The sequence below is a fragment of the Bubalus bubalis genome, chromosome 17, assembly GCF_019923935.1.
Source record: "Bubalus bubalis isolate 160015118507 breed Murrah chromosome 17, NDDB_SH_1, whole genome shotgun sequence".
NCBI classification, from domain to species: Eukaryota; Metazoa; Chordata; class Mammalia; order Artiodactyla; family Bovidae; genus Bubalus; species Bubalus bubalis.
In genome coordinates, this window is record NC_059173.1 from 1,404,452 (window position 1) to 1,432,430 (window position 27,979).

Below are 27,979 nucleotides of genomic sequence, written 5' to 3' on the forward strand. Positions count from 1 at the left end.
TCTTGCAGTGAGGATCATGTTTATTGAGAATGGCTCATTACAAACGAGAGAACACGTATAAAAATCCCTGTGATGCATAAGATCCCTTTTGCCCCTAGGTGGCCGGGGAGACAGCCAGCGGTCCAGGGCACCCCCTCCATGTGCGGCCAAGGGGTCACGGTGCCGCATGATGAGTCCTGCTGTCTCCAGCCCCATTTTAATGATTTGTGTGTGAACAGGACACATCAGGGAGAGGTTTGCCTCTGAGACCCGCTCTAGGTGGGTGGCGTTGGCCCCGGGACCAGGCAGCTCCTGTGAACCTTCCAGACGGGTGACTTCTAACCTGCAGCTTTCCCCGAGAGGCTCGCTCCTCCGACCCGGGGACAGTGTCTCTGTTGGACGAAGGCACCGTGGACACTGTCTGTGGAGGCTGCTCCCTGGGCAGCCCCCACCGGCCCGAGTACTGGGCCTCACCGAAGGGCGGCCGCCCCTTCCTGTCGCTGTCTCCCTGGACACCGCCACCCTCGCTGGGGTCACCCGGGCCCCTCCCGGGGCACCCAGCCTGCAGCTGCCACGTGTGGTCCTCCCGGGCGTGGGAACCAGGTCTCGGGGGGGTCTCAGGCCACCCAGGGTTAAGGCAACAGGACGAGACAGGCCCGCAGGCAGTGGTAGCCTTTGAACCCAGGGCTGCTGCCTGGCCAGAAGCGCCTGCCTCTCGGTCAAGGCTGTTGGGTCAAGGAGCTGTACGGCTGGGTGGTCCTGGATGGTCTGCAGCCTGGGGAAGCGGCAGCAACCACCGCCCCAGCATCAGGCCTCCGGCACTGACGACCAAGACGTAGGTGCTGCGGCTGACGGGGGCGTCCCGGCCCCCCTGGCCAGAGGTAACCCAGGGCAGGGGCAGGAGGTGTCCCAGCCCCTTTTGGGAATGGCCCATTTCCCTTTTTTCTCCAGGGGCGCAGACCCAGGTTCAAGACGCAGCCCCACCTCTGTCCTGAGTCAGGTTCTGGCTGTGGTGCGAGGCCGGCCTGCCTGCGGCCCCGGGTCCCCTTGGCTTTGGAAGAGACCCTGGCCTGGCTTATCTGCCCGTGAAGAGAGGTGTCCGTGGTTCCAAAGTACCTGTGACCCCACTATTATTGTCTTGCTTGAGGTTGAGTCTCACCCCACCAAAAGTGAAAACTTCAATCTCAAAAAAACACCCTCCCCGGCTAAAAAAAGACTTAAATCACACACACACACACACACACACACACACACACACACACCCCCCTCCTCCGGCTAAAAAAGGAAGGAGCAGGAGGCCACTCTAGTCCATGCGGGGGTCCGCGCTGTGCGATCCTGGGTTAGGGTCACTCCCTCTGCTGACAGAGACCACCCGGCCTTCTGTGCAGAGGGCCAGGTGTGAGCACTGGGTTGGGGGGAGGCCACAGGCCGCCCCCGGCCGCGACTGGGTGTGCAGGCCCAGGGCCCCAGCACCCAACCCTGAGACATGGGGCTGCCCGCACTGAGGCAGGAGGCGCTGTGGTGGGGGCAGGGAGCGTCTTTGGGGCCCAGGCCACTGGCCCTGGCCCTCGGGGTGCCAACGGGAGCCAGGGTCCCGCCCACAGCCCAGGTGTCGGCTCCAAGGAGGGCCACAGGGGCCTGAGGCCTTTCTGCCTGAGGTCCAGCCCTCCCCAGGGGCCTGGCCACCAGCTGCAGGGACTGGGCCCCCCGGGGCGGGGGTGGGGGAAGGGGGAAGCGGGCCCAGAGCGCCTGCCTTCCGACCAGATCCCAGGGAGGCTGGAGCTGACACAGCCCCAGGGCCCAGGGTGGCTACGGCCTCCACACAAACAGCCCTGCGGTTCTCCTGGGGCTGGGTCCCGGGTCTGCAGGGAGATGGGCTCTAGCGTCCCCCACCTGCCCTGAGTCTGGCTTGCAGGCACCAGGGCGCCCGTTGGGGCAGACGTCCCCTGAGCGCAGCGGGAGCCGGCCTCAGCCTCGGGCCTGGAGGACGACGTCAACAGCCAGCAGGGACGCGGCGCCTCGTCCGAGCCCCGGGCCTGGGCCAGCGCCTCTGGAGTGGCTTCTGGGGGCAGGGCAGGGCAGGGCACAGCGGGCTCCCGCCGTCAGCTGTCCACATAGACAAAGAGGATGTCCTCGTCTGTGCCGTAGCTGGTCCTGGCCTCCTCGAAGTTGCTGATGCTGGCGCTGCACATTCCTGCTGCGGCAGGAGGACGGGGCGGTCAGCAAGGGGGCGTCCCAGCTGCCCCCCACCACGCGGGACGCCCTCCCTGCAGCCACTGTGGCCCCTGTGAGCCTGTCCTCTGCGCTTTCCGTGATTCAGCAGGAGAAAGGGTTAGAGGGGAGGGGACTCGCTGGGGTCCGCAGGGCTGTCTGCAACAGGCAGGTGGTCCCTCCCTGTCCCTAGGGCCGTGGGGAGTCTGGGCAGGGGGCGAGTGGTGACCAGGGCCAGGGCCGGGCAGACTTTACTTTTTTCTTTCGGCCACTCTGCGCAGCGTGGTGTAGTCCCCTGACCAGGGTCCCCCGACCTCCCTTTCCAGCACAGAGGGCTGGCCTGGGGGCTGGGGGTGGTGGGAACTGCAGCCCTGGGCTGGGCCCTGGGTGGGGGCAGTGGGCTGGCTTGGTGATGACTCGGGGCTGGGGGGTAGGGGCCCCGGGGAGAAAGCGGTGGGGCCCGCCCGCCCCACTCACGGTCGGAGTAGGCCGGGTTGTTGTAGAAGACGCAGCCGGCGGCCCGGCTGTAGCCGCGCAGCACGATGAAGTGGCCCTGGTAGTCGGGGGAGCGGCAGAAGCAGCGGGGCCCGCTGGGCGTGAAGCAGCAGTACTTGGGGGGGCTGGAGCAGAGGTCGCAGCGCAGCACGCCTGAGTTCACCAGCACGATGGCCACGTGGCCCTGCGCCAGGTGGGCCTGGATGTCCTGCACGCTCACCCTGCTGCGGGGCGGAAGGGGTCAGCGTGCCGCCGGGCCCTCCCCGGACCCCCGCTGGGCCCCGGCCTCTCCCCGGACCCCCGCCGGGCCCCGGCCTCTCCCCGGACCCCTGCCGGCCCCGTGTCCCAGGTGGGCCTGGATGTCCTGCATGCTCACCCTGCTGCAGGGCGCGGATGGGGTCAGCCGCGCTGCTGGGCCCCGGGCCCTCCCCGGACCCCCGCCGGGCCCCGGCCTGCCCCTTGTCCCAGAGCCCGGGCCACGCCTCGCGTCCGCCCTGAGCTCCATGCAGGGGGTACCCGCCTGCTTCGTCATGGTGGCCGGGGCTCAGTGGGGGACCAAGCACGGACCAGGGGGGTGCCCAGGACACGCTGGGCCCATAGGCCCTTCACAGGGTGACCGTACAACTCCAGACCTGCCCCCCACTGCCCTGGTCTTTTACCCTAAAGGCTGCATTAGTAACATAAACGGGTGGTTTAGTTTACTTCCCCGAATCGGAACCAAGCAAGGGGTTATTTCTCTTTCTGTTTGAGGCTCCTTGTGGCAGAAGGGGCTGCCGGGAAGGACTAGTTGGCAGCACCTGCAGGGGAACCCCGGGTCAGCTGGCTGTTCCAGACTCCTAGGCCCCGGCCCCTCCGAGGCGCCCGGGAGGAGGCAAGTCCAGGACAGACCCGAGCGGGGAGGGCTGGGGGGATTCCCCAGGGCCTGGGCCCCACCGTCTTCACCGGTGGGTGGGGCCAACGCCCAGCCACACTGACCCTCCTTCCTTCCAGGCCCCTCGGGGGTGCGTGTGGGCACCTGGTGGCCGGGCCCAGCCCCAGCCCCACCGAGTCACAGAGCAGCCTGGTCTGATGCTGTGGCCCAGGGAAGTGTGCCATTTTTCCACTGGGTCTCTGAGAGGAAGCAGCTGGCTCAGCTCCCAGCAGAAGGTATGACCCTGAGGGGGACTTCAGCCACCAGGAAGCCCGGGGTGGAGTCCCGGGTGCGGGTCAGTGCATGGCTGGGCCGCTGGGGTGACCGTGGCGCTCACTGCTGGGGGGGGTGGGCGGGAATGGCCACACAGCCAGTCAGGTGCCACGGAGCTAACACCGGCTACCTCACCCTCCAACACGCGCTCACGTGGCCTGGGGACACGTGGAGAACTTTTCCCTGTGCCCAGAGGGCTGTGTGCCTGGGTCAAGTGATCGTGAAGACAGAAATCCGGGAGGACGGGAGACCCAAGGAGAGACCAGCCCGGGTCTGAGAGCCGGACGCCTGCTGGGCGCAGTGCCCACAGCAGGCTGGGGAGGAAGCTGCTTGTGTCTGGGCAAGTCTCCCCCGCCCCGTGTGGAGAAGAGGAAGACCTATTAAGGTCAGGCAGCCGGGAGGAGGTCTGGCCAGGCCTCCCTGACAGCTGACACCCAGGCCATCCCTGCCAGCCTCTCGCCGTGCCAGCGTGCTCCTCAGGCCGTCACCCGCCACTAGGGTCCCTGTGCTCTGCCCCAAGGCCAGCACTCCCCGAGCAGCCCGAGGGATGGCTCAGATCTGTCCTGCTCACCTGTCCCTCTTTCCCCCCACTCAGGATCCACCCCAGGTCAGAGTTTTGTGTAGACTAGGTCACGTAGCCCCCAACCTGTTCCCATTTTATGGATGGAAACACTAAGGCTCAGGGGTCGGGTGCAGGGACAAGTCAGTGCCCATGGCCGGCAGGGCGGGAAAGCTCAGGTCTGCCCCTTCCCAAGGAGGCCGCCCCCCACCAGCCCCGGGGCAGCAGGTGCACGAGGAAGGGGGGTGGGGGAGACGCACGCACTCACCACTTCTCCACCAGCACCTTGCAGGTCTTGGCTTGTGCAAAGAGCTGGTTCACCCGGGTCTCCTCTGTGTCAAAGTGCTTCCTGTAAAAGGACTGCGAGGGCAGAGCAGCTGCAGAGGCTGCCCACCCCGGCTGCCCTCACACCCGCCCCCCCAGGGAGGACGTAAACAGCACGGGGGTCGGGAGTGGACATGGGCCCGGCCCGTGGGCGGCAGAACCACCCGAGGCTGGCGAGGATGCTCGGGAGACGGGCAGGCGGCAGGCTCGGGCCGGCACCCTGGGGGCGAGCAGGAGCCTGGACACCACCCACTCGGCTCAGCCGGCGCGTGTTAGCAAAGGACACAGTCTGGCGCAGGGGCCTTCGGGGGGCCAGGGGCCCCACGGGGGAGGCAGAAGAGACCCTGCTCTGGGCCTTTCCTCCACATCAAGGCCACGCTGACCACACCAGATCCACCGGCCTTTCCCCCTGGCCTGGACGGCTCAAAGGAGAGCCAGGTGGACGGGCACTGGCCACGGGGTAGTGGCCCTGTCGCCCACGAGGCCGGCAGGCACTGTCTGCTTGGCCCAGGTTGGAGCCTGGCCAAGGCCTGTCCTGGGGGAGGCAGGCCTGGCTCTAAGGGCAGCAGGGTGCACTGGGGTCTCAGTGAGGCTTTGTCGGCATTCTATTTTTGTTGTTATTTGTTTGTGTGTTTTTTGTTTTTTGAGTTATTTTCTTGACCGTTCCACACAGCTTGTGGGATCTTAGTTCTCCGGCCAGGGATGGAACCCGCACCCTCTGCGTTGAAAGCACCGAGTCTGAGCCACTGGACCTCCAAGGAGGTCCCTGGCAGCCTTCCTTTTTTATAAAAATGAAAGACAGTAGATTTTTTTTCCTTCTAGAACACCAGAGACCCAACTTGGAGCTGGCTGTCCCCGTACAAAGGAAGAAAACTGGCTAATGACGGCCGGAGGAAGACAGGTGCCGAGGCCTGGCCGGCTGGAGCTGCGACAAAGGGAAGGACCATGAGGTTGCCGAGGGCGCCTCTGCAAGTCGGCAGGTGCGTCCACGACAGGTGGGGGTTGGGGGTGTCTGAGCTGCTGGGCCCCAGGGGCCTGGTCTGGCTGCTCGTGTCCAGTCCGGGGCCCCGGTCCCGCACCGGGAAGGCCGCGGCCGGCGCGAACCTGGTTCCTGTAGCCCTTGTCCACGCCCAGGGTCTGGGTGCAGAAGCGGTGCCGCACGCCGAAGCGGCGCATCAGGTAGGCCAGGTCGATGGTCCAGATGCTCCTGGTGAGCCGCAGCTCCTGCAGGGCCCGTTCGAACTCAGCGTCGTCCAGCTGGCCCAGGTACCTGCGGGCACAGTGCCTGCTGAGCCTCGGGGCAGCCTCCCCCCGAGGGCCCGCCGTGTGAGCCTGTGCCCCCGGGAGGCTCCGCCCTGCATCATGAACTCCTAGGTCCTAACCGCACACTGCCCGGGGCTTCCTGGGCACCATGCAGGTCCCCGTCTGGGGCCTGGACTCTGCACCTGGCGTCTCTCACGGGCCGTGTGACTCTGGGTCAGTCGCCAGCCTCTCCAGCCTCATCTCAGGACCATCTAAGTGCTTGGAGCACATCTCATCACTGGTCCCCTGAGCATTAGGCATGGAACACCTATCTTGCCTAGACTTCCAGGAAGGGGAGCAGGAGGCTGCCCTGCCCAGTGACCCCGTCTGCCGAGAGTCCGAGGTCAGGGGGCTGCAGGAGGGTCCCGCATCTCGGCCGTGGGGGTCAGTCTGTGGGGCAGGCCAGGGCACATGTGACTTCTTGGCCATTCCAGACTCTGGGCATCCTCCGGAGGCAGACCTGGGGCCTGGTCCACCGCCACGGGCTTCCACAGGTGGAGTGGAGCCTGGGTAGATGGTGGGCCTCCCCCAAGCCCCAGCTGGAGACAGCCGCCTGGACGATGAATCCCGCCCGGCGCTCTCCCCATGCACCCCCACCCCCCCATCAGAGGGCTGGCCCGGTGCACTCACCGGAGCACCATTCTGGAGCAGGCCAGGCCGCAGTCCCAGTGGTAGAGCTGCTGGATGATGGGCACCGGCAGCTGCACAAAGTCCCCTGCATGGGAGGAGCGCGGGGGTCATGGGCAGGAGGAGCGCGGTTGGGGGGGTCACGGGCGGGAGGAGCGCGGTGGGGGGGTCACGGGCGGGAGGAGCGCGGTGGGGGGGTCACGGGCGGGAGGAGCATGGGGGGGGTCACGGGCAGGAGCATGAGGGGTCACGGGCAGGAGGAGCAGGGGGGGTCATGGGCTGGAGGAGCGCGGTGGGGGGGTCACGAGCAGGAGGAGCGGGGGGGGTCACGGATGGGTGGAGCGGGGGGTCATGGGCGGGAGAAGCAGGGGGGGTCACGGGCAGGAGGAGCGCGGGCGGGTCACAGGTGTCAGGGGCACGGGGGGGTCACGGACCCTCAGCGCAGTGCCTGCCCGCCACCCCACTCCCACTGGAGCCGCCGTCACCGGCGCCCGCTCAGGTCCCAAGGGGCCACTCGAGGACGGTCCATGGCCTTACTGGGCCCCTCAACCCATTCTCCTCGCCACAGCGGCGGTCTCCCCAAAACACCGGTCTGAGCAGGTCAGCCCTATGCACAGGCCTCCGGTGGGGTGGCTCCTACACCCCCTAGGACAAGGCCTGCGTGGCTACGGCCCCGGGGCCCACTGCTGCCCAGCCTCCCCTCACCCTCCCCAGGCTGGAGCCTTCACATGCCCCAGGGCCTTTCCATACCCGCTCCCTCCTGCCTAGACTGGCTCAGCCTCCCAGGCCACGGAGTCAAGTCCTGTCTGCAGACGCCCCTTTTCCACAACGCTGCTCCCACGGTGCACAGCCCCCCACCCCGGGCACCACGCCCCCCCCGTGGCCCCTCTCTGGAGCCCCTCTGTGGCGGGGGGCTCCCGGAGGCATTCGGCAAACGCTCCTGTCTCAATTCCCAAGACTGCTGACTCCACAGCCCCCAGGGTTTCAAGGTGGGGCAGTCACATATCAGTCAGGGCTACCTGGGGCGGAGCAGCAAGGGCCTGGCCTGGGCGTTCCAGTTTGGGCTCTCCCACTGGCTTGGGCCTCTGACTTTCACGTGTGGGCTGGGTCTGGCCATCCCTCAAGTGGGGACTTTGGTCTGATTTCCCTTTTGGTCAACAAACATTGCCCCAGAGCCCCATGAGTGCCCAGCCTGCAGACTGGCGACTAGGTGGGGAGTGCCCGGGCGGACAGCACACACGGGCGGCGGAGGAAAACCAGGGGCCAGGCCAGGGGCCATGCTGGACGCGCCTTAAGACCAGAGAGCGGGGCCATGGCAGGCCCCTGTCCCGAGGCCTGGGGGGTCCTCCTGCCCTGGGGGTCCCAGGAACCTGCATGGAGCTCAGAGCTAAAGAACCGGCTGGGACACTCTCCTCGTTCAGGACGCCCTTGCGACTGCCATGGTCTCCCCACCTGAGGTCTCCAGGCAATGCTCCTGAACTCACAACCGGCCCGCGCAAAGCTGACCCCCAGTACCCTTCCCCACCCCACCCCCACATGCACCAACCCGCAGGGCGCCCGGGAGCCCTGTGGTCCATCCTGGCCTTGTGACCTGTGACCTCCTGTTGCCTGCAGGGGTCCCAAGCTCCTGCTCTCCCGTCCACACCCTCCCCTGCCCTCAAGGCCTGGCTCAGAGGCCAGCACCTCCCAGGCCTCCCCAGACGGCAGGCTGGCCGTGCCCCCTCACTCATCGGCACTCCGCTGGCCCGGGCCCCCATGTGGACCCCTTCCCTGCTGGACTGTCCATGCCCTCTCCAGAGCAGGGCCCAGGACTGTGCCTTGGCTGCACTGCCGTGGCCTCTCTCCTCTCCCGCCTCACCCGCAAAGCCCGCAGAAAGCAGGGAGGCACGGCTGAGTGCGAGGCGCTTGCTGGCCAGCCGCCTGGCCCCTGGGGCAAGATTGTCCCCTGGGGCAAGATGGTCCCCGAGGCCCCTTCATGGGTGCTGCCGGGAGCCCCGCCTTCCATCTGGCTGGGGCCCGGGGCGCTGAGACCAGTCGAGGTTCAGGCTTCGCTCTCTCCTTCCCCTGGCCCCAGGAGGCCCCAAAAGGAACCCAGGCCACCTCTCTGGGCCTTTCAACATCCGTCTCCACCCACTGCCACGGACTTGGCCCCATGGGCCCCAACCTGCCCGACTTCTGCCTGTCCCCCACCCCCCCAGTCCCTCTCCGGCTTAGGTCCACAGCAGCTGCAGGGGTCCCTCCAGTCTTCCATGGCCCTCAGGAGCCAGTTCTTCCCCCTTACGAAGCCCTCCCGGGCCTGCCCCCCCTCGCCCCGGGGGAGCTCTCTCACCCTCGGGACTCAAGCCTGCCCCTTTTTGTCACTCAGGTCCTGGCTCAAAGTCCCCTCGCCCGTGAGAGGCGTTTACTGACTGTGCTTTTGGGAGCAGGGGGCTGCTCCACAGTGTCTCCTTCACAGTACTTGGCAAAAGTGACAAAAACACACAAAAAGCCTGCCTGTAACCCCGCTAGACTGTAAGCGGCCCCAGGGCAGAGAATCGGCTGGTCTTACTCGCTGTGGTTCCCAGTGCCCGGTGTCTGACGCAGCAGTGACTCCAGAAACTGCTGCTGGAAAGAAAATGAACTCCCGAGCACCCAATATGGTGTGCCCTGGGCACACTAGGTTACGGGACCGAGCCCTGCCATCCAGGTGCTCACGTCCCAAAGTAATGCACCCCCCGCCCCCCCCCCGCCCAAGGCTGAGCAGAGGCAGAGGCCTCTGCAGGCTGCTGTCCCCTGGCGGCCTGCGTCCCGCCCTTCCGGAGCCCCTCCCGAAGCTGCACACTGCCTTCTTGCTTTTCTCTCCACGGGCTGTTTACTCCCCAGCCTTGGCTCCCGCATATCCCTCTGTCCAGAAGGCTGTCTCCCATCTCTGAACATGCAAACGCGTCGGTCCCTTCCCCTCCATCTGGAGGACTGGAGCTGGTATCTGTCTGCCCGCCGGACCCTCGGGGAACTCCTCAGTGGCAGGCATGGAGCCTTTGCCTCCTCCCAGCCTGGAGACCTCGGCAGACAGGCTTCGGTGGTGAATGGAAAGCGTTTTTGTTTTTTTTTCCTTTCCCTTGAGCGGCCTGAGCCTCCGGGTCACCGCAGGACTCCCCTTCCCCCAGGCTTCCAGACTATGGTCCTCTGTCCACGGCTCCTCCTGACTCTGCGGCCGGGGCTCTGGCACTGGCTGGCTGGGCCACCTGTGGCCAGGCTCCGACTCTTGTCTGTGCCTCCCCCGCTGTAAAACGTGGCACCGCCCGCCACTGGCTGGGGCCCTCGGGAACTCTGCCCCACCTCTTCTCGCCCTTATCTCTTACCCTTTGATCCTGCCCACACCCCTAGGTGCCTGAACACCCGCCTCGGGGCCACCCCCAATCCAGGCACAAGCAAGTTGGCCAACCCGATAAGGGCAGGCCTTCCAAGCCCCAAGTTGCTGCCAGGCACCTGGAGCCACAGCCCATCCCACCTGAGGGCCAGGGTCTGCCTGGAAGGGGCTGGCCCGGCTTCAGCTGGCAGCTGTCCTCAAGGAAGGAAGGCAGTTTCCTGGCCCTGAATACTTAAGCCCCGGGTCGGCTCATCTGCAAAAGTGCAAGTGACAATTGGAACCAGCTTCACCCAAGTCGTTATGAGGATTAACGAGGCCCTGCATGTAAACAACTCGGGCAGAGTGCCTGCTCAGAGAAAGCGCCCTGGAAATGAGTCATTACTCCACTGAGGCTCTTTCAGAAAGGCAAGTGTCTGGTCCAAGATCACAGAGTGAGACAACCGGAGGAGGAGACAGCAAACCCCAGGGACAGCCCTGGACCCAAGTCCTTGCTGCAACCTCAGTCGTGTCCCATGGATGCCTCAGGGCTGGGGTCTCCCCCGTGTGGGCCCCTCACTCGTCAACTGTATGCTGCACAGGGGATGGGGAAGCACTTCTCCCCCCTCTCCCACTCAGAAAAGCACACCGAGGCTGGCCACTGATTATCAGTCTGTGCCCCCATCCACGCCCCCCCCCCCCCCCCCCCCCAGCAAAGGAACTCAGGCGCCTGGAAGGAGGAACTAGAGAAGGAAGACCCTGTAGCAAGACACCACGCAGGAGTCTGGGAGGCCAGGGGCAGGCGATCCCTCACTGCTCTGCGATCCCTCCCAGTTGCCTGCCCCTTCTAAGGCCTCAGTTACCGGAGGGGGGACAGGGTCTCCTCAAAGCAGCTCTAAAGAGGACTTTTCCCTCCTGGGAAAGGTGACCCCTCCCCCCGCCCCGGCCGCTCAACCAGGACCCTCCTTCCCTCCATGACCGCAAGCGAGAGATGCCCAGGGGTGTCCCTGTTCCAGGAGTTATCAGGAAAACAAACAAACAAACCCCAACTGACCGTGGCCGGCCCGGCGGGACCTGCCGGAGCGCACACCTGGCCAGGTTTCGCTCAGAGCTCAACAGCAGGGGCCGCGGCGGCGGTCGGCCCAAGGTCGCGCGGCCGGACCCTGCCCGGCGCTCGGGCTGGGTTCTCCCCCATACCCGATCCCCGGGGTGAGGGCTGCCCCCCACCGCTGATCCCCGATCCCCGGGGTCTTGCCCCGGGCCCACCGCGATTCCCGGGGTGAGGGCCGCCCCCCGATCCCCGGGATCCTGCCCCGCGCCCACCGTGATCCCCGGGCTGAGGGCCGCCCCCCGATCCTCGGGGTCCTGCCCCGCGCCCACCGCGATCCCCGGGCTGAGGGCCGCCCCCCGATCCCCGGGGTCCTGCCCCGCGCCCACCGCGATCCCCGGGCTGAGGGCCGCCCCCCGATCCCCGGGGTCCTGCCCCGCGCCCACCGCGATCCCCGGGGTGACGGAGGGACCACACTGACCGGGCTCGAGCGGCGGCCCCGCTGCCTCCGCGTCCACCTCCGTCCTCATGACCCGGGCGGCGCGGGGCTCCCATGGCCCCGGCCCGGCGCCGGCTGCAGCTCTGGCGTCGACTGGGGACGAGAGCGCGCGGCCCGCGCGCGCCGGCTTCCCGGGCCGCCAGCACCAGCGCCCCGGGGGGAGAAGGGGCGGGAGGCGGCTGCGGCCCCAAGCCCCGCCCCGGCCCGCCCCCGGCTCCCACGCCGGCCGCCCCCCGGCCCTCTCCTCCGGGTCCCCGCCTCCCCTGTCCGCACGCCGGGGGCACTCGCCTCGCTCGGGGCGCCCCTTCCCCGGCGCCGTCGGCTTCGCAGGCTTCCGCTGTGCGGGCAGGTCCCGGCCCCGGGCCTCCGCGCCCGCCGCCCCCGCCGCCCGCCTCGCCGTCCAGCCCGCGTCTGGCGTCGGGTGCTGGGGACCGCGAGTCCCCCTCGGCCCGGGCCGGCCCGAGGGTCGCTGTTTCCGGCGGCACCTTGGTCCGGTCATCAGCCCCGCTCTTCCCCTGGCCCGGAACTATTGTACCCGAGCTCGGGTTCCCCAGCCGGCGCAATAAGGATGAACGCGAATGCGAGAGACCCCGCCCGCCGCCACTCGGGAAAAGGAAGGGGGCGGGCGCTGCGCGAGGCATTTTGGGAACGCGTGGTGTTCTGGGAGCGCGCGACCCGCCATTCGCGCACCTCACGCCTTCGCGGTCGCCTGAGTTCCGTCTACCCTGCAGCCTCTGAAAGAGGAGACCGGAGCCGGTGAGGACAGGGCCGGGGGCGCGGGGCGGGCGAGGGCTGGGCCGAGGTCCCGCGAGGGGCCGGGGGGCTGGGGGAGGACGCGCCGCCGGGGAGCTCCGCGGGGCTCGGGGAGGGAGACGTGGGAAGCCCGGCCACCCAGACCCTCGGCGGCGCCTCACAGGCGCCTGGAGCTGCGTTCGCTAGCTTTTCCCCCGAAGTACTTGCTCCTCGGTTTCCGAAGCTCTCCAGGCCGGTGTTTCTCGAAGTATCCAGGCAGTGGTCTTGAGATCGTTCCTGCCTGGTGGCCACCTTCCCCCCAGATCCCTCCCCGGCTGATGCTTTTCAAAGCCCTTGGCATCTCTGCCTCCCTCCCCCTTCCAGGGCCTGATCCGCTCACGCTTAAAACACAAGTTACCACAGTTCCTTGCTTCTAAATCGTGCTGCATGCATTTTGTAACTCCGGCTGCCCTTCCATGGCCTGGTCTCTGTGCTGCCCCGGCTCCCCCAGCTGCGGTTCAGCGTTGTCCTCACCAACGGAACCTGTTTTTTCCTAACCTCTCCCAGTTCTTTTCTTCTCTTGACCACACATGGTTGTGTTCCAACCTCCTGCTGCCTGTCAACCGAAAAAATACCGCCACCTAAAAGCTGAGAATTAGGTTTATTCGGTGGGAATCATGAGGACTCCGAGCCCGGAAGACAGGATTTCAGGCGACTCCCGGGAGAGAGAAGTGTTGGGTGGGGTGGAGTCAGGCTGCAAAGAAGTTTGCAGCAAGGGGCAGGTAATCTGAATATGAAAAGATGACTGTTGAGTAATGGAGACCAGGTCTCCTGCCTGAAGAGATTTAACACTTTTCTGTTATACGGGAAGATGCAAGAGTCCGGGCTTCCTGAAATCTTTTGTTTATATGCATCTCAGCTATCTGGGGCCAAATCCTGCTTTTTGGTCGTTCACATCCTAATTCCTCCTTTACCCTAAGGCTAAGGTTCGAGGGACTGCCTCTTGTGCTTCTCACATCCCCCAGCTCCTCAGCGCTTACAGGAAGTAACGCAGGCTGCCAAAAAGCCGGTATGGTTTTTACCTGGGCTTAAAAATTTGCATTTGGGAGGCTGGAATACCAAATGGCTGCGATGTGGCTTGTTTACTGGAGAGCAAAAAATATTTCATTTTACAGAAGTTTTTGTTTTATACACCCATCTTGGGATTAAAAAAAAAAATCCACTTTTTTTCTCTCTTAATTAGATCAAGTCAGGGTTTTCCCTGGTTATATTTTCCCTCCAGGATGAGCATTTCCTACTTGTAGCACATCGTTACTTTGTGAACACTTGGATATTTTCTCTTTAGCTTAATGGTGAAGTAAGTAGACGGTCAGAGAGCGCTTAATGGGTTGAATTAAACGCACAGCCCCTTCTGAGCTTCCCAGACGGCAGTAGTGGTTAAAAAGGCCTCCTGCCAACACAGGAGGTGTAAGAGATGCGGGTTCCATCCCTGGGTCAGGAAGATCCCCTGGAGAAGGGCTTGGCAACCCAATCCAGTATTGTTGCCTGGAGAATCCCATGGACAGATGAACCTCATGGGCTACAGTCCATGGGGTCGCAGAGAGTCAGAGAAGCGACTTAACACGCACACTCAAGGGACCTGTGGTGGAAGGAAAATGGGAGGCAGCTTTCATTCCCGTTAGCTTTCCCCCTGTTTAGCCCCCCTGTTCCTCCCCACCCACATCTTGCATGTGTTTGCCAGTAGGTCCTTCAAGCTCAGAATTCAGCTAAAAAAAAAAAAGTGCACCTTTGGCAACTTCGCTAAGTTTTCCAGAGTGTCAGCTTTGAGGGGTTGTATTTGCCGCATGCCTTCTCGGGCTTCGAAAGATGAAGTAACTGCTGTCTCTTTGTCGCCGTAGAACTCTCTTCCTGCCAAGATGTCCATCGGCGTGCCGATCAAAGTGCTCCACGAGGCCGAGGGTCACATCGTGACGTGCGAGACGAACACTGGCGAGGTGTACCGGGGCAAGCTCATCGAGGCGGAGGACAACATGAACTGCCAGGTGCCCTGCTCTGCGCGGGGCCTGGGCGGGCCCGAGGCTCGAGGGCGGGACGCGGGCGGCTGGGGGCTCCTGGAAGTTCTTGGTCAGCGGTTGCTCGCCGAGTGCCTAAGCTGTGCCAGGCCCTGTTGGAGATACCAGAGAGGCGGGCGTTGGTGAGGGCCACTTGGAGGTTGAGAATGTGTAACCTCCTAGAGTTGGGCTGTTTGGGCCGCTCATGCTCCGTCTCTCCCAGTCCCGTGGCCGCCTTCTCACGCATTTGGCCCGTTTAAGAGAAGCAGCACAGCCTTCCCTGGAGCCATCAGGCTCAGCTCCCCTGCCCTCCACAGCGTGCTTGCGTGATGCTTTGCAGTTAGCCGACTCTTCCCTCACATACTGCGTGTATCAGCCATTTTTGTAGCAGAAGCGCCTCGTGTGATCGCACTTAGAGCAAATACTTGGCCGGGTAAGCAGGTTTGGGTGATAGTTTTATCCATAAAATGGAAAGAATGAGGTTACAGGACTCACCCGCTGAATATCGCTCTGCTGAGACATGTTGGACCCGCTGCTTGGTGTGGTTCCCTTCCCACGGCACATGAATTCGTATAGCATCACTTCACAGAGTGTGGGATGCAGTTTCTGTTTAAGAGCTTGGGCTTTGGAGTCTAATGTGGGTTTGAATTTCAGCTGGCTTTATTAATTAACGTTAATTGCCTGTTTGCTCATCTGTAAAAGGCGGACAGAGTTAACTTGGCAAGAGATTGACTGGGGGAGCTGCAGAGGGCCAAGGGCAGGAGCAGGAGAGCTTTCGATCTAGGGCACGGGTCAGACCCGGAGAAGCGGGTGGTGACTCAGTCGGCAGCAGCGCCCTGAGGGAGTCTCAGCTCAGCCAGCCTTGCTGATACGGTAAAGGAGCTATGAGCGCCCAAACTGGTGCACACTGTGAAGAATACTGCTCACCCAGTAAGATGGTGCGGAAGAGGATTTTATGTGGTAAAATGCCACGGACATGAGTGGGGAGACCCAGAGCGCCACAGTGCTCCCGGTTTTATGAAAATGAGAACCAGGCTATAAATGATAATGAAATGCTTTAAAAAGATTTTGAGGAAGACCCATGTGAGTAGTTGCTTTTCGGTGAGGCATCATATGTGATCGAAAGTGAGGTCGCTCAGTCGTGTCCCACTCTTTGCGACCCTATGGACTGTAGCCTACCAGGCTCCTCCCTCCATGGGATTCTCCAGGCAAGAGTACTGGAGTGGGTTGCCATTTTCCTTCTCCAAAATTTTTAAAAATATTTTTATTTTGAAATGACAATCGTGTGTTAAGTTTGTGATCATCAAAGCACAGTAAATGTTATCTTTAAAAAAAAAAAAAGTAAGGGCCAAGTCCAAAATTTGACTATACTTAAAGCAGCATGATTCCCAGACGCTTTGGCGGGGAAGGTGATGGTTCGTGGATCCCGTGGAAGTGATGCTTTGCGGGCGTTGGCATGCTCACCCCTTCGGGGCCAGGTCAGTGTGGGCGCTTTCTTGCCTTGGCATGGTGGTCTGTGGGAGCCTCCCGCGGTGTTCTCTGAGCTGCTGGGCAGCGGGCTGCGGTCCTAGCAGCCCCTCACTGCGTGCCCGTGTGCCCGTGCGTGTGCCTCCTCCCGCTGCGCTGTTGAGCCCGGCGTCCCGGTGTGGGCTCCGTTCTGCCCACTGCAGCGCCTCCAGTTTCTCGGGTCTGCAGGCTGCCCCTCGCGCCCAGCCCGGGCCCCTCAGCGCGCTTAGCGGCTCCCGCAGCAGTGACTCCAGGCTTGCTTTTCACGCCACTGATGACTTGGTGAAGACTAGAGGCCAGTTGTTTTGTTAGGCTGTCCTTTGATTAGGGCTTCTCTGATGTTTTCTCATTAGATTTGGGTTAGGTTTTTTGGGGTGTTGTGATTTTTGTCTCCTCGGGGCGTCACTCAGGCCCGAAACCCCTGTGTGCCCCTTGTGCCACGTGAACCTTGATCTTCTGGTTAAGGCGTTGTGTGTGCTCTCCACCATGGGTTCCTTTTCCTTTTGTAACTGATGAGCGTTTCCTGGGGATGTTTTTTAAGTAAATACCTTGTAACATTCTGTTTCTCAGTGGTCTCCCAGTGGTCTCCCAGTGGTCAGCCCTGCTTTGCTTCCAGTGAAGATTCCTGCCTGAATCTCTGTGTTATTATAATCCTTGCAAGAGTGATTTCTTTCCTCATGGTATTTTCTGTGTTTATTGGGTCTGCTCTGTGTGCCTCTCCGTTTATTCATGCGCTTGTTTTCCACGTGGGCTCACACTGTCCGTGTGTTTGTGAAGGGGTTATGATCGTTGCCGTCATTGTTGGCCCTGATGTGAGCAGGCTTCAGCCTGGGCAGACACGTGCCGGTCGTGAGAGCACGCAGTCTGACTGTCGTTCATCTTTCAGAATGGCCTGTCCGGGTGCTCAGGGTGGGCTGGAGGAGAGGCAGCCTGGGGCAGAGAGCCCCCGAACAGACTGCAGGCCGGCTGGGAGTCATTTGCCCCTTCTGCAGGCCAGGGGCTCCAGCAGAGGCCGGGGCGGGGGGCAGCTAGCACTGGAAGGAAAGAGGAGGTCGGGGTAAGGTGATGACAAGCGTCAGGAAGCAGAGACCAGCGCTCCCCTGTGCGACGTGGGCTTGACCCGCTGTGAATAGACTGTGATCCTTTTCTGCCCCGAAGGCTGGTAGAGTGAGCTGCCCTCGCTGTTAAACGTGGTGCCTGTTGAGATTGGCACGGGCAGGTTTGTGTTGCCTTCCCACAACCGGCCAATCTCCTGGTTGGATTCTCCTCTGGCTACCCCCACTGCCGGCATGCTGGAGGGGCCGCGTAGTCGCGGCGACGGCCCTGCTCCTGAGTCCTGTGTGGTCCAGGTGTGGGCGGCACCGCATCTGGGGCGCTCGCGACCCTGGGGGCGCCTTTGCAGCCCAATGTGGGGGTGCGCGAGGCTCGGCCAGGCGATGCTGAGCCGCTGCGGCCCGTTCACAGCAGCTGACCCGTGGCACACGTTGACGGGGGCCCTGCAGATGGCAGAATCGGGAGTTGGGGGCCAGGTCCAGGTTCCAGTTAGGAGTCTCTGCGTGATGGCCATTCAACCTTTGGTTTTCAGTCCGTTAAAGTGGGAACTCACGTACTGCGAGGTGCTCGGCGCAGCCCCGCTCCGGCACACACCACAGGCGCTCTGGAGTCCCCGGCTTTTTCTTGTGACGTACGCATCTGCATTTCTGGTCTCCCTCCTTCCAGCCAGGGCTCGCCTTCACGCCCCCTGCTCTCTGCCGGTGCCCGTGGCCTTACTGACGAGGGCGGTTTCCTTGCAGATGTCCAACATCACTGTCACGTACAGAGACGGCCGCGTGGCCCAGCTGGAGCAGGTGTACATCCGGGGCAGCAAGATCCGCTTCCTGATTCTGCCCGACATGCTGAAAAATGCGCCCATGTTGAAGAGCATGAAGAACAAAAACCAGGGCTCGGGCGCCGGCCGGGGAAAGGCGGCCATCCTGAAGGCCCAGGGTAGGTGCTGCGGGCCCCGGGCTGTGGCGGACAGGCATGTCGTGGCCTTTTAGGAAGACCCTGTGACCAGGGCAGCTGGCTCCACACCCCTGCCCCCGCCTCACTCGACCCCACTCAGGACGTACGCGAGATCCACAGCGGCTCCTTAGAAGAAAGGGGGGCTCAGATGAAAGTGGATGAGTCTGCTGTGGTGACTGCGGGGAGCTTGCCCTGCTCTGCTTGCCGAGCGGAGGCGCGGGCCCTGAAGGGCTGGGGTGGTGGTCCCTGTGTGGCTGGGGTGTCTCCTGACACCCAGCGTGAGCGAGAGAGGTGGTGTGGGGAGGGGCGCTCTCAGATCAGAAGTCAGCCGTCTGGAGCCATCTTTTACCCGTTAAAGGAGGCCAAACGCAGTTTTCCTTTACTACGTTCCAGAAGTGGGACGTGGTCTTCCCCGTGACGTGGCCCGACCTTTTCCCCTGGATTAGCCCACTCAGTGTTGTGTGTCAGGGTCCTGAAGAGTTCTGCCGTGGTGATCAGCTAGGAAACCGATGAGTTGTTAGGAGCGGTCCATCTATCGATAAAGAGCCAGAAGGTCCCTCGATGCTCCTCAGGCCTGTAACTGCAGCAGGCCTGCCCACTCAGGTGGCCTTGGAGCTCGGAGGGGCCTCCTCTCCTCGCCCCTCCCAGCGGGGACTCGAGCCCTGGCCCGTCCCGGGAAGGTGCGAAGGCTGAGCTGCAGCGGCTGCTCTCCGTCTCTGTCGGGGCTCTAGGAGGCGGCACCCCCAGCAGGCGGCCAGGTTCTCACGGCCTGCCCTCCCTCCTGGGTCAACTCCAGGCTCTGAGAGGAGAGTCCAGAGGCGGCAGGGTGTCTTCTCTTCTTCAAAGCCATGGGTCCCCTCTTCGGACCTGAGTCTCAGAACAGCGGTCTTCATCGAGTGGTGGTTTGGGGTTTTCATCTGTGGTTCCCCCTCCCCGTTCAGAAACACTTCACACATGCAGAACAGCTCGGAGAACAAGATCCCTCACCCAGATTTAATAGATGTTAACACTTCACATCTGTTTCAGTTTTACGTGTGAAGTAAATGCATCTGTAGTGTTCTGTCTGCTCATCCTGGGGCAGCTCTGAGAATTCATCTTTTCTCTGGTTCCCAGACAGGCTCCCCAAACCACCGTCGCCGCAGGGCCCTGCCCCCCAGCTTCTGGTGGGGCAGTGCTGGGCCAGGAGACGGGTTCACGGCGTCCGCTCTGGCTCTGCCCGGGCACCCGCCCCTCCCAGGGGCTCTTTCCCCGTGAGGTGCGGTGGGCGGGCCTGCTGCCGGACTGGGGGCCTTCAGGCCAGCGTCCAGGGCTCTGGCTCCTCTGTGGTGAGAGTCCGTACCGACCTGCCTCGTCTTTTCTCTCCCGTTTCAGTGGCTGCAAGAGGGAGAGGACGCGGAATGGGACGTGGAAACATCTTCCAGAAGCGAAGATAAATTTTATTTGTTGGACAGAACTTGGCTCTTTTTTTTTCTTTTCGATTATCTGGGTCGGGATGCGTGCCTATGTACTATGTTACTTGTAGGCATCGTTTTTCCTTAGATGTGTGTAAAATGTTAAACTAAATAAATATGGTGGGTTTTTTCTTTTTGAGAATCTGAGGACTCTGTGTTCCTTTTGTAGCTTTTTGTTGTGTTTGCTTTGGCCGCAGCTTGGGCTTTGACACCCTGGGAGATGTGCTGGGGAAGCGCCGGTTTGAAGCAGCGCAGTTGATGGGCGCAGAGGCCACCGCCCCAGCCAGCACGGGCTAAGCACCCGGAGGGGCTCCGAGGCCGCACGGGTTCCCTTGCTGGCACGCGGCCGCGCACGCGGCAGCCTCTTCGGGAGCACTGTCAGCTCAGCTTGAACAACAGGACACCCAGGTCCTGCCTGTGGGGAAAAACAGAGACCCAGACCTTGCCGCCTGCAAACCCCAGTGAGTCAGCGTCTGGCAGAGGTAATCTGATATTAGAAGGTCATTCAGAGAGCCCGTGGCTCCTGGGGTACTGGCTTCATAAGCAGTTTTGCGCTGACCCAGGGGACAGGTTCTGTGTGTTTATCAGAGCGCTCGGCGTGGACGGGCACAGCGGCGGCTGCTAATGCAGAGACGGGGTGTGCGGCAGCCCCGAACTGGAAAAGCAGCGTGGAGAAGTCGGACACCGGAGAGGGGCCGGCAGGGGCCCTGTGTAGGATGAGCTGCGGCAGAAACTGGAGGCGAGGGGCTCGGTCGTCAGCCCTAGATGGTGCTTGTTGGACAGATGTCCCGGTGCTGGGGGAGCAGGAGGTCCCCTAGCGAGCTTCCATCCCGAGGTCGCAGCACGGCCACGAGGTCGCGGCCCTCGGGTCAGTTCCCAGGACCGTCCCCCCGGAGCTCCTCCCACAGGTTCAATGAAGGGTGGCTGAGGGCGGCTTCCAGTGAACTCCCTGTGGAAGGAGGTAATTTGCTTTCGATGCGACCAAGAGTTCATCTGTTTCTGATAAGGAACATCTGTTTCTGAAAAGGAACAGGTCCGCTGAGATGCACGCAGAGACGACTGACGCCCCCGCAGCGCCTCCCCTGGAGATGGGGGCTCGGGAACCTGTTTTGAGCCGTGCCTTGCTGTCCCTACTCAGCGGTTCCGGCTCAGCATATCCACGTCCACGTTCTGACCCTGGCCTAGAGTGCCTTGTTTCATGTGAGCGTTAACTTTTTTTGCCCACACCCTATGGTTTCTGGGACCTTGGTTCCCTGACCAGGGGATCGAACCTGGGCCCTCGGCAGCTGAGGCCCAACCACTGGACTGCCGGGGAATTCCCTGGAAGCTTTATGAAACAATAAAGCTTAGCCTAAAACAGCTTTATAAACAGCTTTGTGTCCCGCACTTTAGGAAAAAAAGATCCGTTACTCGTACTGAAAGAGCAGGTGGTTCTGGGGGGTTTGTCGTTATGCCGTCTCTCCCCCAGTCCTCCTCCCAGCCCTCTCAGCTCCGGGCTGCTTGTCCGTATTTGCTTCCGTGTCTCCATTTAAACCTGTTTGTGCGGCTGCTCCTTGGTGTTTCGTTTTGGGCATTTATCTTTCAGCTTTTCCGTCCTGCCTACTGACGTGGACTCCCCGTGGCCCATCTCCCCGATACTGTAATTCTGACTTGATCATATTCGGTGTTTCTGTTATTAGGGATTAGGCCCGGGTGTTTGATTACAGCTGAGCCAGGTGGCAGATGGGATCACTTTCATGCAGAACTTTCTCTTTCCTAGAATTGATAATCCTCTTACTGGGTCGGCCAGAAGGTTTGTTTGTGTTTTCCGTGATGAGTGAGCTTCTAGCCCACCCAGGACTTGCTTCCTCGCTTCGCTTTGTGTCTGCTCGTTGCTGGTCCAAGCCCAGACTTGTCTAAAGACATCAGTCCCTCCTGTCCGGTAGGTCTCTTCCCAGTTGGCCCCAGGCTGGACCAGCTTTCCTTTGTGCTTAAGGCCTTGCCTGCGGGCTTTCCTCTTGAGGTCTCCTGTGGTTTGTGTAACTTCTTCCTCCCACCTCTGCTGTAGAAGGGGTAGTGTCGGAAAGCAGCTTCTCCTCTCTTACTCCGCTGAGGATGAGACTGCAGGTAGGAGTTCGCTTCCATTAGAATACTGAAGGCATTGTTACCTTTCCATCGGGCACCCTGTGCTGCAGTGGAGAAGTCTGGGGCTGTCCTGAGCCTGGACCTTTGTACGTAACTGTCTCTCCCGGCTCCGGGATTCATACCAGCGTGCCCCAGCCAAGGTCTGTGGGTGAATGAACCTTTTCAGAAGAGACTTTAATCCTTCGTTTCTGGGAAACTTTCTTGAATTACTTGTTAATGATTTCCTTCCTTTGGTTTTCTTTCTGGAATTCGTGTTATTCGGATGTCGGATCTCCAGGACTTTGCCTCTTTTACTTCTTTCTGTCCCTGCCTCCCCTAACCCCCCATTGTTTTTTGGTCTCCTTTGTAGATTTCTCCAAGGTGATTCTCTGAAAGTCCCTTTTTTTTCTTTTGTTTTTTTTTTTTGTTTTTTTTTTTTTGTTTTTGTTAATAGGGCCTCCAGCCTTCCCTGGGGCTCCGGTAGTTAAGACTGCATAGTCCCACTGCAGGGGAATTTGAGTTAGATCCCTGGTCAAAGAACTAAGATCCCACACCCTGCACAACCCTCAAAAGTTAAAATACATTTAAAAATGTTTAAAAAGAAAATTGCAGTTTAAGAAAAACAGTAAGGTTGGAAGCAATGTGGCACGGTAAAGAAGACGTGGGTCCAGGGCGGTGTCGTGCAGGGACACCTGGGCCACGGCCTAAGAGGGGGTGCCAGCCTCTCGTCTGTGCCAGGGAGGCGCAAACTCGGCCGGTTCACTGATACCATCTCCGCTTCTAGACACACCTGCTGAGTACTTCATAAGCTTAAATAATAAAGCACACAGGATTTTTTTTTTTCCCTGCTTCTGGCCAAGATGGAAACTTACCCTCATGCCTTAAAAAAAAAAAACAACAAACTCAGGGCATTGAAGGAGAGTAACCCCTGAGAGCTGGGAAGCACACGAGGTGGCCTTACCTCCTGGTGAGGGCTTCTAGGCTGCGGCAGTGAGGGGAGCTGCAGCCTACCCGGGCTGAGGAGCCAGCTGAGAGTCCAGAGACCCCCAGGCAGCTCAAGTTCAGAGGACAGACAGCAGGGAGAAGCAAGCCGCACAGGGACCCCGGGGGCTGCAGAGGCTCCTCTTAAATACCGAGGAGACAGGCCAGGGAGGAAGCTGTGGGGAAGACGCGGCGCCACACAGGCGGTTCCCGCTCCCACCGGCCAGAGGACCCTGACTCACAGCAGCGGCCACACTGTTAGACCAGGAACGTTATTCTAGGTGTGGCGGGCGACAGACGTGGAGACGACAGTTCCCAAGCGCAAGGGGCGTGCCACGCTGCGCGGGCTCACCCGAGGAAACCCCAGGTGGGTCAGGGGCAGGAGGGGAGGGCAGGCACGACCCAGGGCCTGAGTGCGGATTCCACGGGGCAAGCAGGGGTGAGGCAAGGCAGGCCGGTTTGAGGACATCTGAAATTGGATGATTGAACAGAGCAGAGGGCTCCAGGCTACAGGGGTGGTCTCCAGTTGTGTGGTATCTGGCACGGCAGGTGATGGCTTTGATGGGTGAGTTAAATAAAGGTGGTTGGTTTAGACTTTGGTTAATTTGTATGTGAAAGGTATGCTGTGCAAGGAAGCTGTTTACTATTTGGGAGTTAACTGGCTCTAGGAGGAGCAGTCTGTAGCAAGGCTCCAAGGTTTTAAAATTTTTGAAATACTCAGTAAATGATATTTAAACATGAATAATACAAAAATATGATGTATTTTTAAGACAAGTATCCAGGAAAGTCTTGCCTCAAAAATGAACTTTGAGCCCTAGATTGAGCATGGCTGTGGACCCAGCTAAGAAATCATAAAAACAGGACTTGAAAGGATCATGCTGTGTCTAGTCAATTAACTGTATTCTCCAACAAAGCCCCAAAAGATTTATAGGAACATAAAAATATCTAGCACCTTACAAAGTAAAATTTGCAGTGTCTGGCATCCATTCAAGGATTACCAGCCATGCAAAGAGCCAGGAAAGCACAGCCCATGGTGAGAATCATCAAAACAGGTTAAAACTGACTCACGGGTTAGAAGGAGCAGGGAAAGCAGCTAAGATGGTTGGTTGAGCTCTTTCAAACATTCAAAAAGTTAAAAGACATGGAAGGTCTGTAAAGAAGGACAAGGGTGTAGTGGGAGGAGAAAGAAGGAAGAGAAGAAATTTTTCATTGAACTTAAGCTATCATAGTAGATGAGACGGTGCAGAAGAGAAGGTCAGGGAATGTTGCAGCGTAGAAGCTCAGCTGTAAAGAACCCACCTGCAATGCAGGAGACCTGGTTCGATCCCTGTGTTGGGAAGATCCCCTGGAGAAGGGCGTGGCAACCCACTCCAGTATTCTTGCCTGGGAAATCCCATGGACAGAGGAGCCTAGTGGGCTACAGTCCATGGGGTCGAAAAGAGTCGGACACGACTGAGCGGCTTCGCACAGCACGCATTATAGAAACTATACAAGATGAGACACACAGAGCAAAGGGTGTGAAGGGCATTTCCGTGCTGCTCCCCTGGTTACGAATCCTGCCTGCCAGCAGGGCGCACAGGCCCAATCCCCGGTCTGGGGCCTAGGGTCCCGCTTCCCGAGGGGCAGCTGAGCCCCTGCACCACAGCTACTGAAGCCTCCACACCCGCGAGCCCCACGCGCTGCAACTGGAGAGAGCCCACACGCAGTGACGGAGCGCTTCAAAGACAGCACAGCCAGAAATAAATTTGGAAAAAAAAAAGAACTATGGGGAAATTTCAAGTTTCCTAATATATGGGTGGTTGGAGTCTCCGAAGGAGAGGTGATGAGAGAGACAGAAAAAGTGTTTGAAGAAATAATGGCCCCAAACTTCCCACACTGGATGAAAACTATAAACCCACAGATCCCAGAAGCCAAGTGAACTCCAAGCACAAGAAAATGAGATCCAGGCATGTATCATAATTCAAAGCCAGTGCTGAAGAGAAAGTTCTCAAAAAACTGCTAGAGAAAAAAGAAATGTTATAATCAGAAGAAGAAAAACAGGATGACATTTCTCACTGGGGACCATACAGACACAAAGACCGTGAAACGGCATCTTCAGAGTGTTGACAGAAAGCTGTCAATCTAGGATCCAGTACTTGGAGGAGTAGCTTTTTAAGACGAAGGCAAAATACATCATTTTCAGACATTCGAAGGCTGAAAGAAATCACCAGGAGACCTGCTGTACAAGAAGCATTAAAGGATACTCATTTAGCAAAAGGGAAATCAGAGCACATGGAAATCTGAATATACACAAAGTGAAGACATCTGTCCTTCACCGTCTCCCTGAGTTTGCTCAAACTCGTGTCCATGGAGTCAGTGATGCCATCCAACCATCTCATCCTCTTGACGTGTGAATGTAAAATGCACATTAGCATAAAGGCTGAGAGGAGAATACTACATACTATTATACTTACACTAGAAAGGGCGTATTACTTGAAGTCTGTGATCATTTTAAAATTTATAATATAAACCCCAAAGCAACACTAACAAAACAGAATTAAGGCAATATTTTTTTCCTCTAGCGGTTTTTTTTAGAATTTTCTCTTCAGCACTGGCTTTGAATTACGATACATGCCTCTGTCTCCTCGCGTGCAAGACGGGGCCGAGGGGGAGCAGTGAGGAGCCAGGCTCTTCCTCTTCTGAGATGGAAAGGGACTGGTGAAGAGTGGGCTGGAAGTACTGACGATACTTCTCAGACTGAGCCCCGCTCAGGCGTGTGGGACCCGTGCCCGCTTCTGGCAAGCTGGCAGACAGCTGCAGAAGCCTTCGTCCCTCCGGCCTCCGCTTCTTGGGTCGTGCCAGCGTGTTAAGAGCATCAGGAGGAAAGACGAAGAAAACACGCCTGTAACTCTGCAGGACGGTGGTGACCAACGCTCGGGAACTTCTGTCCTGGAAGGAAGGACGTGTGAGCCCAGATAGAATGCTTTAATTAAAAACCCTCCCTCCTTGGAAGAAAAGCTGCGACAAACCTAGAGAGCGTATTTAAAAAGCAGAGACGTCGCTTTGCTGACCAAGGTCTGTAGAGTCAAAGTTAGGGTTTTCCCAGTGGTCATGTACAGATGTGAAAGTTGGACCATAGAGCAGGCTGAGCGCCGAAGAATCGATGCTTTTGAACTGTGGTGTTGCAGAAGACTCTTGAGAGTCCCTTGGACAGCAAAGAGATCAAACCAGTCAATTCTAAAGGAACTCAACCCTGACTATTCATTGGAAGGACTGATGTTGAAGCTGAAACTCCAATACTTTGGCCACCTGATGTGAAGAGCCAACTCATTGGAAAAGACCCGATGCTGGGAAAGACTGAGTGCAGGACACTCTGTGGAATTGATATCGTGCTTGTGGGTGCTCAGCGGCTCAGCTGTGTCCAGCTCTTTGTGACCCCATGGACTGTAGCCCGCCAGGCTTCTGTGCACGGGATTCTCTAGGCAAGAATGCTGGAGTGGGATGCTATTTTCTCCTCCAGGGGATCTTCCTGACCCAGGGATTGACTCTTGCATTGCAGGCGGATTCTTTACCATTGAGCCACCTGGGAAGCATTCCCAAAGAATTGATAACTGATATTATCTCTTCCTTAAATATTTGGCACATTTCCTCAGGGAAGGCTCACAAGCCTGACGTTTTCTTTGTGGGAAGGTTTTCAACTACAGTTCCAATTTAAGAGAAGTAGGGGTATTCGGGTTAGCTGTTACTTCTCAGAGGGAGTTTTTGCATTTTCGATCTTCCAAGGAATTAGTCCATTTCATCTGAGCTGTGGAATTTGACATGTTCATAACTTTCTCTTTTATTCTGGCTGTACCGAGAGGCTTGCAAGATCTTGTCCCCTGACCAGGGATTGAACCCGGGCTCACAGCAGTCAAAGTGCTGAGTCCTGACCACTGGACCGCCAGGGAATTCTAGATTCTTCAGTGATATCTTCTTGTCCGAGATTGATATAGCTGAGACCATTGACCCAAGACCTTTCTTTTTTCCTAATATAGGTGTTTAGTGCTGTCTATTTAAAACAATCACTAACCTGCTTTGTCCCTGTGAGCTTGCCTGCTGGACATTTCACATGCGTGGAATCATATTTTGTGTCCTCTTTCACTTACCTTGCCTTCAAAATTCATCCATGGTATAGCATGTGTCAGTAATTCATTTTTTTTTAAGGCTAAATGATACTCTATTGTATGGACAGGCCACTTTTGTTTATCCATACACACATCAGCAGGTTAGTGATTTTGTTTTAAATAGACAGCAGGCCTCTCGGTACAGCCAAAATAAAAGAGAAAGTTATGAACATGTCAAATTCCACAGCTCAGATGAAATGGACTAATTCCTTGGAAGATCGAAAATGCAAAAACTCCCTCTGAGAAGTAACAGCTAACCCGAATACCCCTACTTCTCTTAAATTGGAACTGTAGTTGAAAACCTTCCCACAAAGAAAACGTCAGGCTTGTGAGCCTTCCCTGAGGAAATGTGCCAAATATTTAAGGAAGAGATAATATCAGTTATCAATTCTTTGGGAATGCTTCCCAGGTGGCTCAATGGTAAAGAATCCGCCTGCAATGCAAGAGTCAATCCCTGGGTCAGGAAGATCCCCTGGAGGAGAAAATAGCATCCCACTCCAGCATTCTTGCCTAGAGAATCCCGTGCACAGAAGCCTGGCGGGCTACAGTCCATGGGGTCACAAAGAGCTGGACACAGCTGAGCCGCTGAGCACCCACAAGCACGATATCAATTCCACAGAGTGTCCCGCACTCAGTCTTTCCCAGCATCGGGTCTTTTCCAATGAGTTGGCTCTTCACATCAGGTGGCCAAAGTATTGGAGTTTCAGCTTCAACATCAGTCCTTCCAATGAATAGTCAGGGTTGAGTTCCTTTAGAATTGACTGGTTTGATCTCTTTGCTGTCCAAGGGACTCTCAAGAGTCTTCTGCAACACCACAGTTCAAAAGCATCGATTCTTCGGCGCTCAGCCTGCTCTATGGTCCAACTTTCACATCTGTACATGACCACTGGGAAAACCCTAACTTTGACTCTACAGACCTTGGTCAGCAAAGCGACGTCTCTGCTTTTTAAATACGCTCTCTAGGTTTGTCGCAGCTTTTCTTCCAAGGAGGGAGGGTTTTTAATTAAAGCATTCTATCTGGGCTCACTCGTCCTTCCTTCCAGGACAGAAGTTCCCGAGCGTTGGTCACCACCGTCCTGCAGAGGACAGGCGTGTTTTCTTCTTCTTTCCTCTTGATGCTCTTAACACGCTGGCACGACCCAAGAAGCGGAGGCCGGAGGGACGAAGGCTTCTGCAGCTGTCTGCCAGCTTGCCAGAAGCGGGCACGGGTCCCACACGCCTGAGCGGGGCTCAGTCTGAGAAGTATCGTCAGTACTTCCAGCCCACTCTTCACCAGTCCCTTTCCATCCCAGAAGAGGAAGAGCCTGGCTCCTCAGTGCTCCCCCCACCGCCCCGTCTTGCACGCGAGGAGACAGAGGCCCAAGGAGATCCCAGCTGGCCTTGCTGCAGCAGGGCCGTCATGATGGCCGAATGGCCTCTGGCTTGCTGGGGCGCCCCTGGCGGGAATTTGGGTGACT

The 27,979-nt window shown here is 59.1% G+C and overlaps 2 protein-coding genes and 1 non-coding gene across 8 annotated transcripts; 1 reads left to right on the forward strand and 2 right to left on the reverse strand.

Moving 5' to 3' along the window:
• Window positions 1-12,051, reverse strand: GUCD1 (guanylyl cyclase domain containing 1). 5 transcript variants are annotated; one of them, XM_025267263.2, is made up of 6 exons: window positions 11,841-12,051; window positions 6,684-6,768; window positions 5,856-6,021; window positions 4,696-4,787; window positions 2,668-2,906; window positions 1-2,173 (listed from the first exon to the last, which is right to left on the reverse strand). In XM_025267263.2, exons 1-6 carry the CDS (start codon window positions 12,049-12,051, stop codon window positions 2,082-2,084), a joined length of 885 nt encoding a protein of 294 aa, XP_025123048.1. In that variant the 3' UTR covers window positions 1-2,081. The 5 variants fall into 5 exon arrangements, with proteins under 5 accessions (XP_025123048.1, XP_025123047.1, XP_006048158.1 ...); XM_025267262.2 differs by having other exon boundaries at window positions 2,668-2,909; XM_006048096.3 differs by lacking the exon at window positions 11,841-12,051 and adding an exon at window positions 11,535-11,725 and having other exon boundaries at window positions 2,668-2,909.
• Window positions 12,052-12,168: 117 nt separating this feature from the next.
• On the forward strand, window positions 12,169-19,438 carry SNRPD3 (small nuclear ribonucleoprotein D3 polypeptide). 2 transcript variants are annotated; one of them, XM_006048103.3, is made up of 5 exons: window positions 12,189-12,308; window positions 13,265-13,353; window positions 14,183-14,326; window positions 17,635-17,827; window positions 19,217-19,438. In XM_006048103.3, the coding sequence occupies exons 3-5, from the start codon at window positions 14,201-14,203 to the stop codon at window positions 19,276-19,278; spliced, it is 381 nt and encodes a 126-aa protein (XP_006048165.1). In that variant the 5' UTR covers window positions 12,189-12,308; window positions 13,265-13,353; window positions 14,183-14,200; the 3' UTR covers window positions 19,279-19,438. The 2 variants fall into 2 exon arrangements, with proteins under 2 accessions (XP_006048164.1, XP_006048165.1); XM_006048102.3 differs by lacking the exon at window positions 13,265-13,353 and having other exon boundaries at window positions 12,169-12,308.
• Window positions 19,439-26,233: 6,795 nt separating this feature from the next.
• Window positions 26,234-26,306, reverse strand: TRNAQ-UUG. Its single transcript has one exon. It is a non-coding gene; the product is annotated as a tRNA-Gln (tRNA).
• Window positions 26,307-27,979: the final 1,673 nt, after the last annotated feature.